General features: G+C 30.2%; 1 protein-coding gene across 2 annotated transcripts; it reads left to right on the top strand.

Annotated features, from left to right (window-relative positions):
• The first annotated feature begins 838 nt into the window (after positions 1-838).
• Positions 839-5038, top strand: LOC130820341 (uncharacterized). 2 transcript variants are annotated; one of them, XM_057685678.1, is made up of 5 exons: positions 839-1202; positions 1618-1668; positions 2940-3073; positions 4391-4482; positions 4581-5038. In XM_057685678.1, the coding sequence occupies exons 1-5, from the start codon at positions 927-929 to the stop codon at positions 4775-4777; spliced, it is 750 nt and encodes a 249-aa protein (XP_057541661.1). In that variant the 5' UTR covers positions 839-926; the 3' UTR covers positions 4778-5038. The 2 variants fall into 2 exon arrangements, with proteins under 2 accessions (XP_057541661.1, XP_057541662.1); XM_057685679.1 differs by having other exon boundaries at positions 4592-5038.
• The last annotated feature ends 9201 nt before the right edge of the window (positions 5039-14239 follow it).

Genomic DNA, 14239 nt, shown 5'->3' on the forward strand with positions numbered 1-14239 from the left:
CTATTTGGATAGAAGGAAAATGAATAGAAAGGAAAAAAAGAAAAATAAAAAGAAGAGATTCGAGTCTTTTCAACATTGAAAAGATTAAAAAGGAAAATGCACCAATAATTCCTTCTCTTCCTTTTCGTCTCGTCCTCCCATCATTTTCTATACTTTTTAAAAATCTTATTCAAGTAGTGTCATTTGGTCTATTAACTATAAACAATTAGAATATATAATGACTAATTGACTATATACTATTGTAGATCTTAACATATTATACTAAGTTATATTAACTTTAGAATAACCATTAAATCATGTGTTGATCAATGTAATTTATATTTCACAACAGCTTATTAAATTCTTTAAATTTTATATTACATAATAGTTATTTTTTTCCTCAATTTTATGTGATGAAAAAATATTAAAAGTTTCCAACTCATATTAAGCACATCTAACAATAAATTCAAAAACCGAAAATAATATTGATTAATAAAAGTAGTGACTCTTATTATAAATGCATAGTAATTACAGAGTATATATAACTATAAGAAATACTCCTACCAATTTATTTCATTCCCCATTTCTTTATAAGCTTATCTATGTATTAATTCAATTCTTATTTTTAATTATATGGTAGGTCGAGAGAGTTGAGAATTTGGTGAAAATCAAGTCCAAGACATACCAAAGAAAATAACAGCTATTCTAACTGAGACAAGATTCAATATCTTAATTCAATTCATAATATCTTTTGTAATACTGATATAATTAAAAATTATAAAAAAATAATATCAATAAAATAAAAAATAAAACAAATCTCAATTAACTGATACATTCAAATATTCAAAAAAAAAATATACAACTAGAACCATTGATAAATGGTGTGAAATGTTAATGCAACCCAGGTTTAGTAGTACATTTTACAGTGGGGGCTTGAAAACAGAACCATGTTTTCTGCTGTAAAATTGCAGACACCAATTCCTACAATTAGCCATTCCAATTTCATCAAGGCCGACGGAACCCTAAACTCGTCGCCGGTTATTCTCCGTTTTCCACCTCGCCGATTCAACGTACGTTCTCATCAATCTTCGAGAAATGTGTCTTCTGCTGAACCTTCGGTTTCTTCCGAAATTTCCTCCTTCATTGGATCTCCTTCCCTCCCTCCCCCTCAGTTGAATCTCTCTCAACGTCACATTACGGTCTTGAACATTCTCGCTTGTGCGGTAATCATATTTTTGGAATTATTACTGTTGATTTGCATTTTCTTGAATTGCTTGAAAATTTTGAGTTCAATTCAATTTGAGATTCCGATTTTGTTGTACTATCTGTGCTTGGAATTAGTTGCCACTATTCATCGATAATATTTTTTTACCTTTTATTTTCTATGTATAAAAAACATAATCTAAGTGAATCTTACTTGATTTTTTCAACATATGAAGTATGTTATAATTATTAATTATTTGCAGTTTAAAATGTTAATAGTCAAAATACTGTATTAGATTGCGTGAAAAGAAGGAGTCTAGCAAGTAATTCCAATCGGAGGAAGTACATATCATCTTCAAATTTTGATTTTTGTTTTTTTGTATTTTTTTGTTATTGAAATACTAATTTGGTTAGGGAAATGGTTTTTGTTTGTAGGTTGCATGTTCTGCGACTTGGCTATTTATCTCAGCAATTCCAGCACTTTTGGTTTGTATACTCTAATCATCATAGTTGTTTAATTGAATTCATGTTCTTCAATTTGATATTTATTTGGAATAGACTGATGCGACTGAGAAACGTGTCAATTTTGAGTTGAATATCTTTTGTGGCTATTGATCTCATTAGTTATGAAGGATTATATATTGATAAAACTAAGTTTTAGAACGAGGAGAAGATCATTAATCTGAATAATTTCATTTCGTCACAAAGTTGCGCATACTCTTCATTCACCTTACATAGTATTTGTAGATTTGGACACCCCTAAAGATACTTGATACAACCATAATACCAAAGCCTTGATCCAAAAGATTTTAAAGATACTTGACACTTCATACAAAGCCGGGACGGACAACTGGATACATGTCTAGTCCCAACTTAGGCCTAACACGGATTTTTTGTTGTGGATAACAGTTGTGATGATGCAATTCACAGGGTAAGTTGTATTGTGAAGGGTTGGGGAGCATGAGGTGTGAAATTTTTGGCTTATGAAGCTTTCTTTACATCGTGTGGTGTTTGGATGAAAAAATTTTCAAGGCAAGGTCTTGAACATTTTCTTGGACAGAACATAGAATTTTAAGGGAAGGAAGAGGGGTTGGGGGTGGGGGATGAAGGGTGATGTATCCAGTGTCTGTACTCTTGATTTGGTGTAGAAGGAAGTCCTCTTGAATGAACAGGTCAAGATCTAGGAGAATAATATGATTCCACTCTCCTACTCTCAACTAAATGCTCCATATGTCAGAAAGTCATTCTGCTATTACATTAATAGTCTTTTACTTGGCCTTGAAATGCAGGAAAAAATTTTTTTAGGATGCAAGTGAAACTTTCCTCTATTCATGCTTTGAAATTAAGCTCCTTATAACTGTATCTGCCTTCTGGACATTTTTTGATAAGGAGTTTGTTGCTTTGAGCATGTAGAGAATTTAGAGGAGTAAAACTCTGCGAAATTGGACAGGTGGATTATAGGTCGTGTTTTAGTTTGTTATCTTCAGAATGGAGTGATAAGGAGTTCGTTACTTTGAGCATGTTGAGAATTTAGAGTATAATTCGTCTAAATTGGACGGGTGGATTATAGGTCGTGTTTTAGTTTCTTATCTTCAGAATGGAGTGAGACAATAATTTAAATGAGAAATATTAGTAAAATTAGTATTTTTCTTCCATCCATAGATGCTTCTAGGCTCTGTTTGGCTGTGTAAACTGGTATAAATTTCTTGTTTTCACATGTTTTTCTGAATGTTTGGTATTGCTTTGTCATGTTAAAGGCTTTTAGGAGAGCAGCCGAGTCACTGGAGAAGTTATTGGATGTCACAAGAGAAGAACTCCCTGATACCATGGCAGCAGTTCGCTTGTCTGGAATGGAAATCAGTGACTTAACTATGGAGCTAAGTGATTTGGGGTATTATATTTATTTACGCTTTCGTACATTGTTTTTGTTTGAGAATTTGGAGAGAGAGAGAGGGGGGAGGGAGGGAGAGAGGGAGGGAGGGATATTCTTTTTCGCTTCTTTGTATGTAGTTTAATGGAATAGGATGAAAAGAGATTGGAAGGATCTGCCGTCATTTCCCTTTTAACAAACCAAATCCCTTTGAAGTCCTAAGTTGGATGACTCTGGAGAGAGAAGGATACTACAAACCCACCTCTCCCTCTTTTCCTTGTCTTTTCTTCGCTTCCCTTCCCTTCGCTTACTCTTCACCATTGTTGTTCAAACAAAGTAAGCACAGAACTTGAGACCCTCATTAGTATTGACTAGTGAGCCTAAGTTTCTAGCCCATCACTAGAAGCAAGCCGAAATAGGAAATCTATTCAGGCTTGGATCGATTCGAAAACCAGCAAGCTTGATTCGGATTGAGCTTGAAGTTTGACGAGCTCGGGAAGCTTGATTGTATCCAACTCAAGACTTGAGTTGAGCTCGAGTTTGATCTCATATTGTTACTTTATTTTGTGATTAACTCTTGTAAAAAAACTAAATGAAAAGTTTTACTATATTGTGAGAGTTTTAAGCAACAAATCTCTAATAAGAAAAACTATAGCATTATAGTAATAAAATATTATAATTTAATGTAAAATATAATAATAATTATTAATAATAATTATTGTCAACCCTATTCACGAGCTTTCAAGTTGAAGCTATGCTCATTAAAAATTTGAGCCAAGCCGTAGCTACTAGCTCGAGCTGATCCCACTCAAAATTCTGACCAACTGATTTGAGTTCTAGTAGCTCATGAGCCACCCTAACTCGTTAATACAAATATCCATGAAGATATTCTTGATTGCAGTGTATTATATTCATGATGATGCTTGCCAATAGCCTCTTCATATCTTATTTGTTTGAAGTAAAGTTTTGTGGCCCTCTATTGTATTGGATGGATTTCCCAACCCTGCTTGACATTGTCAAGCGAACTAGCAATTACATTCTGAATCTACATAGTCTATTCTAAATATACTGTTGCACCTTCTGAGCACAGTTAGGGGGGGCGTCTTAGCTATTTTTTATCGGATTTCATTTGAGGAATCCATTCATCAAGGGGATGTGTTAAGATAATTGTATCTTCAGTTGTTATTAGTTATACCTACAAGCATTGACCAAGGGAGAACAAAGAACATGCTAATGGTGGCCTAATAAACTTGGCTTCATCTTGATATTATGTTCTATTTTGTGATTTTCTTTTTCTTCTTATAGCACGTGTTTAAATGCTGATGCATTGTATTCCAGCCAGGAGATAACACAAGGTGTTAAGAGGTCTACTCGTGTCGTACATACAGCAGAAGAAAAATTGCGTAATTTTGCAAACATGACATCAACAGGTTAGCTTTTTTTAGTTACAGAAATTCATGATAAACTTGAGTTTATTCCTTTCTAATCATGTTGAACTTGGAATTTTTATTTCATTTCACTTCAATAGCACCAATGCAGGAAATAGCCAGACCTATGACAACCACAACGCTTGAGCCTGCAGTAGCCAGAAGTGTAAGAGGCGTACGAGAGGGCATTGTAAAAGGCCGTACTGTATTGCAAGCGATTTTTGCTCTTACCGGATTTTCAAGGACTCTAGCGAGTTTCTTCTCGAGTAGGTCTAGACGTAGGTCCTTGAACAAATAATTTTGAAGGTAAAATCACTAATTTTATTGCCACTTCTGTACATACGAATATTTGATTTCACCGATGTCGACCTTGTGGCATCATGATTAACATTAAGATTCATGTGTTGGATTGGATCTATATTATGGAATTGCTGTGATCCCTGTACACTCTCAACAAGTAGACTGTAATTAGACGTGGGTTAAGAGCGCTGTTTGCCGAACCATGTATCAATTTGTCGAATGTTTGAGAGTAATGATAGAATAATGGTTAGATTTCTCACTGTTAGAGTTGCATGGTAAATGTTCAACATAGACATGTTAAAATTTTATTCGACCTGTAATTACCTGATATCCGAGTGGAAACTAGTGGATCATAATTTGAAAATTTTGACCGGTAACTTGAAATGTTCCGATTCGAAAATAGCGAGAAAAATTGGGTGAAACTCAATTGAAACCCAAACCTGACTGTTTTGTGACTCGTTTTTAATTTTATGGCATCATTTTTAGTTTCACGTTATTATATTAGTTGAGATTTACTATGTATTTCAGGCCCAATTCATTAAAACTTTATACTTACTCTTACTATAGTTTTCTTTATGGGTTCACCTAATCAGAGATGGTCTCTCAAAGAGAACGTTTCTCATAAAAATTTGTGTTATATGTAAAAAGAATTTAAGTATGAATAATTAAATCAAGACCCCATTAAGATCATTTCGGCGGGTTTAAATTCAAGTATCTATCCACCAAGAGTTAATAGGTTTAGGTCTGGGTCCAATTGAACCTGATTCAGACTCGATTCATATCTATTCCTATTCCTAGTTGAACATAGGAGATCTTCAAATGTTGGAATATAGTAGCTATTGTTGGATAAAATAATATATGTCCATGTAATGCACTAATATATTTGTCTATTAATTTATAAAATTTTAATTGGAAAGTTGAAAATCATAGACATTAACATTTAATGTGAAGTATCATATGCTAAATGATGCTAAAAATAAAAATTACTCCATAATTATTTATGAATAGGTTGTAGTATAACTTAGGCAATTTAGCAATATTAATACACAATCCTTAAACATTGCCATCCTTTTCATTTTATCGACACCCCTATTTTAATGAATTGACGATATTGCCTCTGATCTATAATAATAATAATAATAATAATAATAATAATAATAATAATAGTATAACAATAATAATAATAATAATAATAATAATAATAATAATAATAGTATAACAATAATAATAATAATAATAATATATATTTAAAAAATAAAAAAAAATTTAAAGGGGTTAGTCGCACAAAACCCGCGACTCGCCCCTTAAATTTTTTTTTTAATTTTTTTAAATATTATTTTTATTATTATTATTATTCTTATTGTTATATTATTATTATTATTATTATTTTTTTTTTAATTTTTTTTTTTTAAAAATATTTTTTTATTTTTATTATCATTATTATTATTTTTATAATAATAATAATAATAATAATAATAATAATTTATTATTATTATTATTATTATTATTATTATTATTATTATTTTGAATATTGTTTTTATTATTATTATTATTATAAATATTATTATTATTATTATTGTTATTTTAAGTCTAGGGGCATTTTCGTCATTTCATTAATATAGGGGTGACGATGAAAAGGTTGTTGATATTTAGCAATATCCATGTTAATATCCTTTCTCACTGAATGCTTATATTAAAAACTTTTAATAATATTATCTTATATGTCTAATTAATGCACAAACGAAATTTTTTTGTTATTAATTATTACTAGTTTTTATTTTAGTAATTGTGTAATACAAGAATGTCTTGGTTTGATCAAAGAAAAAAAAAATTTAATGGTAAATGAGTAAATCTCTAGTTTATATATTGTAGTTGCCTAATTGTGTTATAAAAATAGTAAGATTATGATTTGCTTTATTGATATTTTCAAAGACATATAAGCTTCTTTCTTTCTCATTAATTTTATCATACAGAAACCAAATTAGTATATTTTCCATTAGAGTATTAATTCTTGATATAAAAAATTATCATTTTAAAGTTAAATTACATATAAAATAAATGCAATATGTTATTTTACTAACGCTCTAGTTTTTTAAATATGTTACATATCAGTCACAGATTTTATTTTATTTTCTTAATCAAAATTTCAATATAATAATATCAGTATGCATCAATTTCAAACTATTCGTCATTAACTAATTATCATGTACATATGTTTAATCATTTAAGTACCTATGTAAATGATTATAGGGGTGTTTGACAATTGGCAGGTGGTTGTTAGTTTTTTTAGTTGGCTTGTTTGACCAGTTGGAAATATTGGTTATTTTTGTTGGCTTTTAAACTAGCTAAAAAAGCCAGTTGTTTGTTGAAATATTTGGTAAATTTTGAGTATTAGCTGTTGGCTGTTTATTAGAGAAAAAATGGGCCAACTAGGCAAAAAAAGCTAGTTGGAGCAACTTTTTCATTTTGGCTTAAAAGCTAGCTTTTCAGCTGTTTTAAAAGCCATTTACCTAACACTTTTTTTTTAACTGTTTGAACAACTAACACGCCAAAAGCTAAAAGCTAACTAAAAAGCTAAGACAAAAGCCATCTACCAAACACGCCTGTATCAAATTATTAATGCTAGTAATCTCCATTTCTATATTAGATTGATTGCATACATAATCTTTGAATCTAATTTTCCAATCTTAATCGAAATGATTAAGTCAAAAAATCCAATATGTTAATTTCTTTAATTATTGTTGCTAAATATTTCAATTTATTCATTTATCATTTTAAGCATGATTACTAATAATTAAAAATTAATTAATATATTTTTTTTAATATAGGCAGAATATGACAGGTGTGCATGATCCTGTGCCATGTAATCATTTTTTTGTCCAATGAATTTTTGTTCATTTGTAAACATCAGAGATTGACATTTAACAGTTTCAACTCCTAATCCTTAAACATTGCCACCCTTTTTATTTTATCGCCACCCCCCTTCCAAATGAAATTAAAAATTTGTCCCTGAACTTTAAAAAATTACAACTCTGCTAACCCCCTTAAAATATCTTATTTATAATAATAATAATAATAATAATAATAATAATAATAATAATAATATTTAAAAAAATAAATTAAATATAATAATTAAAAAAATTAAAAATTTAATAATAATAATAATAATAATAATAATAATAATAACAACAACAACAACAACAACAACAACAATAATAACAACAACAACAATAATAATAATAATAATAACAATAATAATATAAATAAAATTAATAATAATTAAAAAAAAAAAAAAAAAAACCCAGTCGCAGGAAAAACCGTAAGCCAACCGCGGTTCAGTCGCAGAAAAAATCACGGCTAGACCGCGGTTCAGTCGCACAAGACTGAACCGCAGTCCAACCTCGGTTTTTTCTGCGACTGAATTGCGGTTGGCTCGCAGTTTTTCCTGCGACTGGGTTTATTTTTTATTGTGATTGTTATTATTATTTTTTTTGTTTAAATTATTAATAAAAAATTAAAAATTAATTAACAACTAAATTTAAATTAATATATTACTATTATATTAAAAAATAATTAAACATTTAAATAAATTATTTAAATTCAAAACTAATTATTATAATAACATAATAATAATAATAATAATAATAATAATAATAATAATAATAATAACAACAACAACAACAACAGCAGCAACAACAACAATAACAACAATAACAATAACAATAATAATAATAATAATAACAATAATAATATAAATGAAATTAATAATAATTTTTAAAAAGCAAAAAAAAATATCCAATCGCAGGAAAATCGCGGCTGGTCCGCGATTCAGTCGCACAAAACGTGCGACTGAACCGCGATCCAGCCGCGATTTTCCTGCAATTGGGTAATTTTTTTTCGTTTTTTAAAAAATTATTATTAATTTCATTTATATTATTTTTGTTAAATTATTATATTTAATGTATTTTTTAAAATATTATTATTATTATTATTATTATTATTAATTTGGGGTGACAATAAAATGAAAAGGGGTGACGAAATTTAATAACACCCATTTCAACTCTTTGTATATTGTAGGATATAATATTTATACTGGTAGAATATGACAAATCTATGCCTTTTAATTATTTTTCTTACGACTTTTTTATTATATGAATTATGATTAGATGAAATACGAATTTGTTAAATTAACGCTCTAATAAGTTTAAGAATATTAGTAGTAATAAGAAAATAGAAACTAGATGACATTTTCACAAACAAAATTCTGAGTGGTTTTTTTTTTTTTTTTTTATTTTATTTATTTATTGAAAACTATATGTATAATTCCATTATTTAACAAGAGATTACATTTATTACTTGCATAATTAACACACTTTACACAAATAAAATAAACCAAATGTACAGTAATGCTATAAACTACCTATTACACTGCAAACAACACAAATCCAATATTACAACGTTTTTCCTGTTCATTAGAATTTGCTCTATTTAATCAAAATAAATTTCTATAAAAAAATAAATTATTAAAAAGGCAAATTCATAGTAACATAGTAGTATAAGCTAATCAAACGAAATAAACTGAAGTGATGAGTGGATTTTAGTGATAGCAAAAGTTGACCCGACCTGCTAACTCGATCTGAAACTAACTCGAAATAAGTGGATTTGGGTTGAAACTTTTGACCCAATTAAGACCCGACATGATTTATTTATTAAATGGGTTAGGTTCAAGTCAAAATTTTAAACCTGAAAAAAACCTATATAATCCATTTTATTATATGTGTTAATATTAAACTTAGTTCTTTTAATATTTTCTTATTTTTCATAGTAAATACAAAATAAAAAAAAACATAAAGTTAAAAATAAAGCCTAAAAAATAAGATTTAAGCAATGTTAAAAACCTTAAAACGAAAAAGAAAAATTATAAACGGGTGAAGTGGGTCGAAATCAGATTAGTCTAATCTGTTGTAGGTCAGGTCAAGGTTGTGATTTTCGACCCAATTAACTAAATGAGTTGGGATTTTTCTAACCTGTTTATATATGACCCGAACCCGAACCCGACCCAATTAACTAAAGGTGTTCTCTTCAACTTAATTTTTTGACTTATTACTTATTTTTATTGGAATCAGATCAGATCAGACCAGACCAGAACTATTCAGATCAGACCAGATCAGATCAAATCATACCATTATTATATTATTATTATTATTATTATTATATTATTATTATTATTATTATTATTATTATAATAATAAAAAAAAAAAAAAAAAATAATAATAATACCTTAACTACTATTATTAATAACAAACTCAATGAAACCACACCAAATCAGATCAGATCAAATCAGATCAGAAAGATTCAGATCAGATCAGATCAGATCGGATCGGATCAGACGTTAGTAAATTCAGATCAGATCCAATCAGATCAGACGAATAGAACAGGTCCCTAGTGCGTTTGCCCATCTCTTCCAGTCTTAATTGGTGGCTTTTTTGGCTTTGTCACCCCTCTACCCTTCACTTGAACCTTCTTCTGTAAAACATCAACCCATAAAATAAACAAATAAATATTTAATATATTTAAATTTGTAGGAGAAAAAGCAATTGAATCAATTAAACCATATTAATAATACAAAAAAGTGTTTGATTCATAGCTTTTTGGTTGGTTTTTGGCTTATTAATTTGTCAAACAGTCAAAAAAATATATAATGGCTTTTAAATCAGTTGAAAAGCTGTCTTTTAAACCAAAATAAAAATTGCTCCAATTAGTTTTTTGGGTTGATTTTTGACTTGTTAGCTCACATCTTCTCTGATAAACAAATAACAATTAATATTTAAATTTATCAAATATTTCCACAAACAACTAGTTTTTTTAACTTGCTTAAAAGCAAACAAAACATCCAACATTTTAAAATAGTTGACATCAGCGGATAATGTAATACCGATCTGCTTATAATAAAAATGCATACAAAAAGGTAAAGAAATAAGAAGAGGAATACTAACAGTGATGTTGATATGTGTGTCAGGTTGAGCAGATTCATTAATGGTATTTGGTGATGAAAAACAACCAAAGTCAAGAAACTTCTTTAATGGTTTCATGGTTTGAGGAAGAAAGTTGTACAACTTCATTTTCTAAAATAAATGGGTGGTATTTATTTGAACTTTGTTGCTGGGTTTGCATGTCTTTATTTATGGTGTGCAAGTTTGCTGGAGCTGCCCCCACTTTTCTGCCTTGTTCAATATATAAATCATTATGAGAGTGTGTGACTAATTTTTTAATGTCTAAAAAGTCATCATCTATCGAAAATTTTACCAATTTCTTTTTTTTATAGTAAGGGTGTATGACTAGAAAAAAGTTTGATCTATGACCAAATTATTTTCTCAATCCTTAAATTTCGCCACTCTTTTCATTTTATCGTCATCCTTTACCAAATAAAATTATGAATTTGCTCCTAATTTTTAAAAAATTACAATTTTGTCACTCCCTACAAATTTCTTATTTATAATAATAATAATAATAATAATAATAAATGAATTATTATTGTTGTTTATTAATATTATTATTATATTATTATTGTTGTTGTTGTTATTATTATTATTATTATTATTATTATTATTATTATTATTGATATAAATTTTCCAAAAAAAAAAAAAAGAATTGCCCAGAACCGGGCGATTGGACCCCGGTTCAATCTCCACTTTTTTGGCGATTGAACCGGGGTCCAATCGCCCGGTTCTGGGCGATTCAGTTTTTTTTTTTGTTTTTGAATAATAATAACTATTTTTAATTTTATTATTGTTGTTATCATTATTATTATTATTATTACTGTTATTATTATTAATTTTATTTACATTCTTTTTGAAGAATATAAAAAGTTAATTATTATTATTATTGTTGTTATTGATATTATTATTATTATTATTAATATTATAAATAAGAAATATGTAGAGAGTGGCAAAATTATAATTTTTTAAAAATCAGGGGCAAATTCGTAATTTCATTTGAAAGGGGGTGGCGATAAAATGAAAAGGGCGGTGACATTTAGTAACTTCCATTATTTTTTATGAAAGGGAAATGGGAAAGTGAAAGTGAAAGGAAGAGATTGATTTATAGTGGTTACATTAGCATAGTAGTATGCTTTGAAGAGAATATATAAGGCTAAACAATTAATCTTGAATTGTTGGCAATCAATGGTGTTCTAATAGGAAACAATTAAAAGAAAATGGTATTTTTAGGTGGTTAAATGATGGTTAGTCGAAAAATTATGGAAATCCTATAAAATAACACCAAAAACACTGTGAGTGGCATTTGGGGGCGGTGCCTCTAAAACGCCTAAGTTAATATCCCAAATATTATATGATGTAGTAGTATTTTAGAGAGAGAGTCTAACTTGTCCTAGAAAGACAAAAATCAAATTAAAAGAGATCCTTTTACTTACCCCAAGAGGGTGTATTTTTATAATGCTTTAGGTTTAGTCTAATGGGCCTTTTTTGGGTGTATTTAGCCCTAAAATATAAGCTCATTGTTTATGTACAAACAAATCTTTAATCGTGAAGAAAACATAATATAAAAAAGTAAGGACTATAATATCAAAGGGACTTTGGAAACACAATTCTCACATTGTTAATCACAGAGGATGTCAAGTGAATATGTCTAATTGACACAGTGTCACTACCCAACACACAATTCTCATGTGATCCATTGTACTTTGAAATTAACCATGAGGTTGAATAAGGATTTAGCCTATCCCTTAGTTTTCAAGAACATTCCCTCTTACACTTCCATGATAAAGAAGTTTGGTTGAAAATCTTTATTCTATACTCTACATTCCTACGAATATGATAGACTCTAACAGCTTCCAACAAAGCTTCCAACAAAGCTTCCTTACTATCAAATATCATACCCTTTTCAAACTCCCCATCTTCGGTGTAGGTGGTATCACAAACCCAAGTCCTCCAACAGTTGTCCTCTACATATTCATCCAGAGGTGGACATAGGGCATAAGGTGTAGGTAGGGATGCAGGCGGGGCGGTCTAATAGGAGACCCGCCCCATCGGAGAGGGGATGGGTCCCGGTTTGATGGGTCATGGGGCGGGTACGGGTATAAAATTCATGCCCACCGCGGGGATGGGGGTGGGGATGGGTTTTAGGTGTTACCCGCCTCAAAATATTTTTAAGTCTTTTGCTAGTTTCTGTTTTCTTTCCTGTTCTGTAAATGCAATATCTTATTCGTCCGGACTCGCATTTGTCTTCATAAAAATGGTTAAAAGAGTTCAAAGTTGTTAATGATGAGTCGATTGGTACTTTAACTAGTTATTGATATTTATGTAATAATGTTATTAGTTTTATAAAATGATTGAATATAAATATGTGGCACAGATGGGTATTAAGCGGGGATTTAACAGGTGGTGGGGCGGGAAAAATGGGTATTACACGGGGATGAATACCCAGATGGGTAGTGGGGCGGGGATGGTTTTAGATACAAACCCATCGGGGCGGGGACGGGGAAAAAAATTATACCCGCCGCGGGGATGGGGATGGGGATGGGGATTGCATTAACAGATGGGGATGGGGATGGGGATGGGGATGGTAATTCCAATACCCGCCCCGCCCCGCCCCGTTTGCATCCCTAGGTGTAGGAGCAACGATTGTAGGAATGTTGCCTAGGGTCATGTCATTAGCTAGGGCATCCTCATCCTCATCCACATCCACATTCACATCCACATTATCCTCAAAAGGATCATCAACAAGCTCATTACTCTCATTATCATCATCCTAAGGTACCAACTCAGTACTTTCTCCTAAATTAACAGTCTCATCATTTGGGACTTGAGTTTGAGGGGGTTCGGAAGAAGTAGAAGATAGGGACGAAACAAAGGGATTTTTTGAGTTTCTTGAGTTAAAATAGGCATAGGCGTAGGAGAAGGATTAGAAGTAACATTCACTACTTGATTGCCTAGGGGTACCACTTCTACGTATAACTCCAAAGAGGGAATAGATGTAGCCTTTGAATGCTCCCAGATAACATCTATAGAATCATCATGCTCAATAGGAAAAGCTAACAATTGACCACTCATGTCGTATTTAAAACTTAAATTAACTGTACTTCGTGTGGTGTCAATTCCAATCTTAGAACGTACAAGAAGCTTAAACTCATTCAAATCCATGATCGAATTGCATGCAAACAATTTACGTTTACCCCCAACATACGTAACCTTGTTACCACTTGTACGAATGGAACCATTCCAAAAACATGCAATAGTCACACGAAATGATGCCATTTCTACATGAATACATACAAAATCAACTTCATCACCGAGTACGTTCACGAATATACATAATTAATTAACTACATTTATATAGCTATTTAAACTAAATCAATTAATTACATATAATCAATTTACAAAACAAAATCAACATACATAATTAACTCCCTACATTTACATAAACTAAATCAATATAATCA

Source organism: Amaranthus tricolor, chromosome 8 (genome assembly GCF_026212465.1).
Source record: "Amaranthus tricolor cultivar Red isolate AtriRed21 chromosome 8, ASM2621246v1, whole genome shotgun sequence".
Classification (NCBI taxonomy): Eukaryota; Viridiplantae; Streptophyta; class Magnoliopsida; order Caryophyllales; family Amaranthaceae; genus Amaranthus; species Amaranthus tricolor.

Excerpts from the sequence above, each read along its gene's own strand:
- LOC130820341 (XM_057685678.1), top strand. The coding sequence starts at position 927 with ATGTTTTCTGCTGTAAAATTGCAGACACCAATTCCTACAATTAGCCAT. Across the intron at positions 1,203-1,617 it reads TGAACATTCTCGCTTGTGCG|GTTGCATGTTCTGCGACTTG; the intron begins GTAATCATATTT and ends TTTTGTTTGTAG. Across the intron at positions 3,074-4,390 it reads ATGGAGCTAAGTGATTTGGG|CCAGGAGATAACACAAGGTG; the intron begins GTATTATATTTA and ends ATTGTATTCCAG.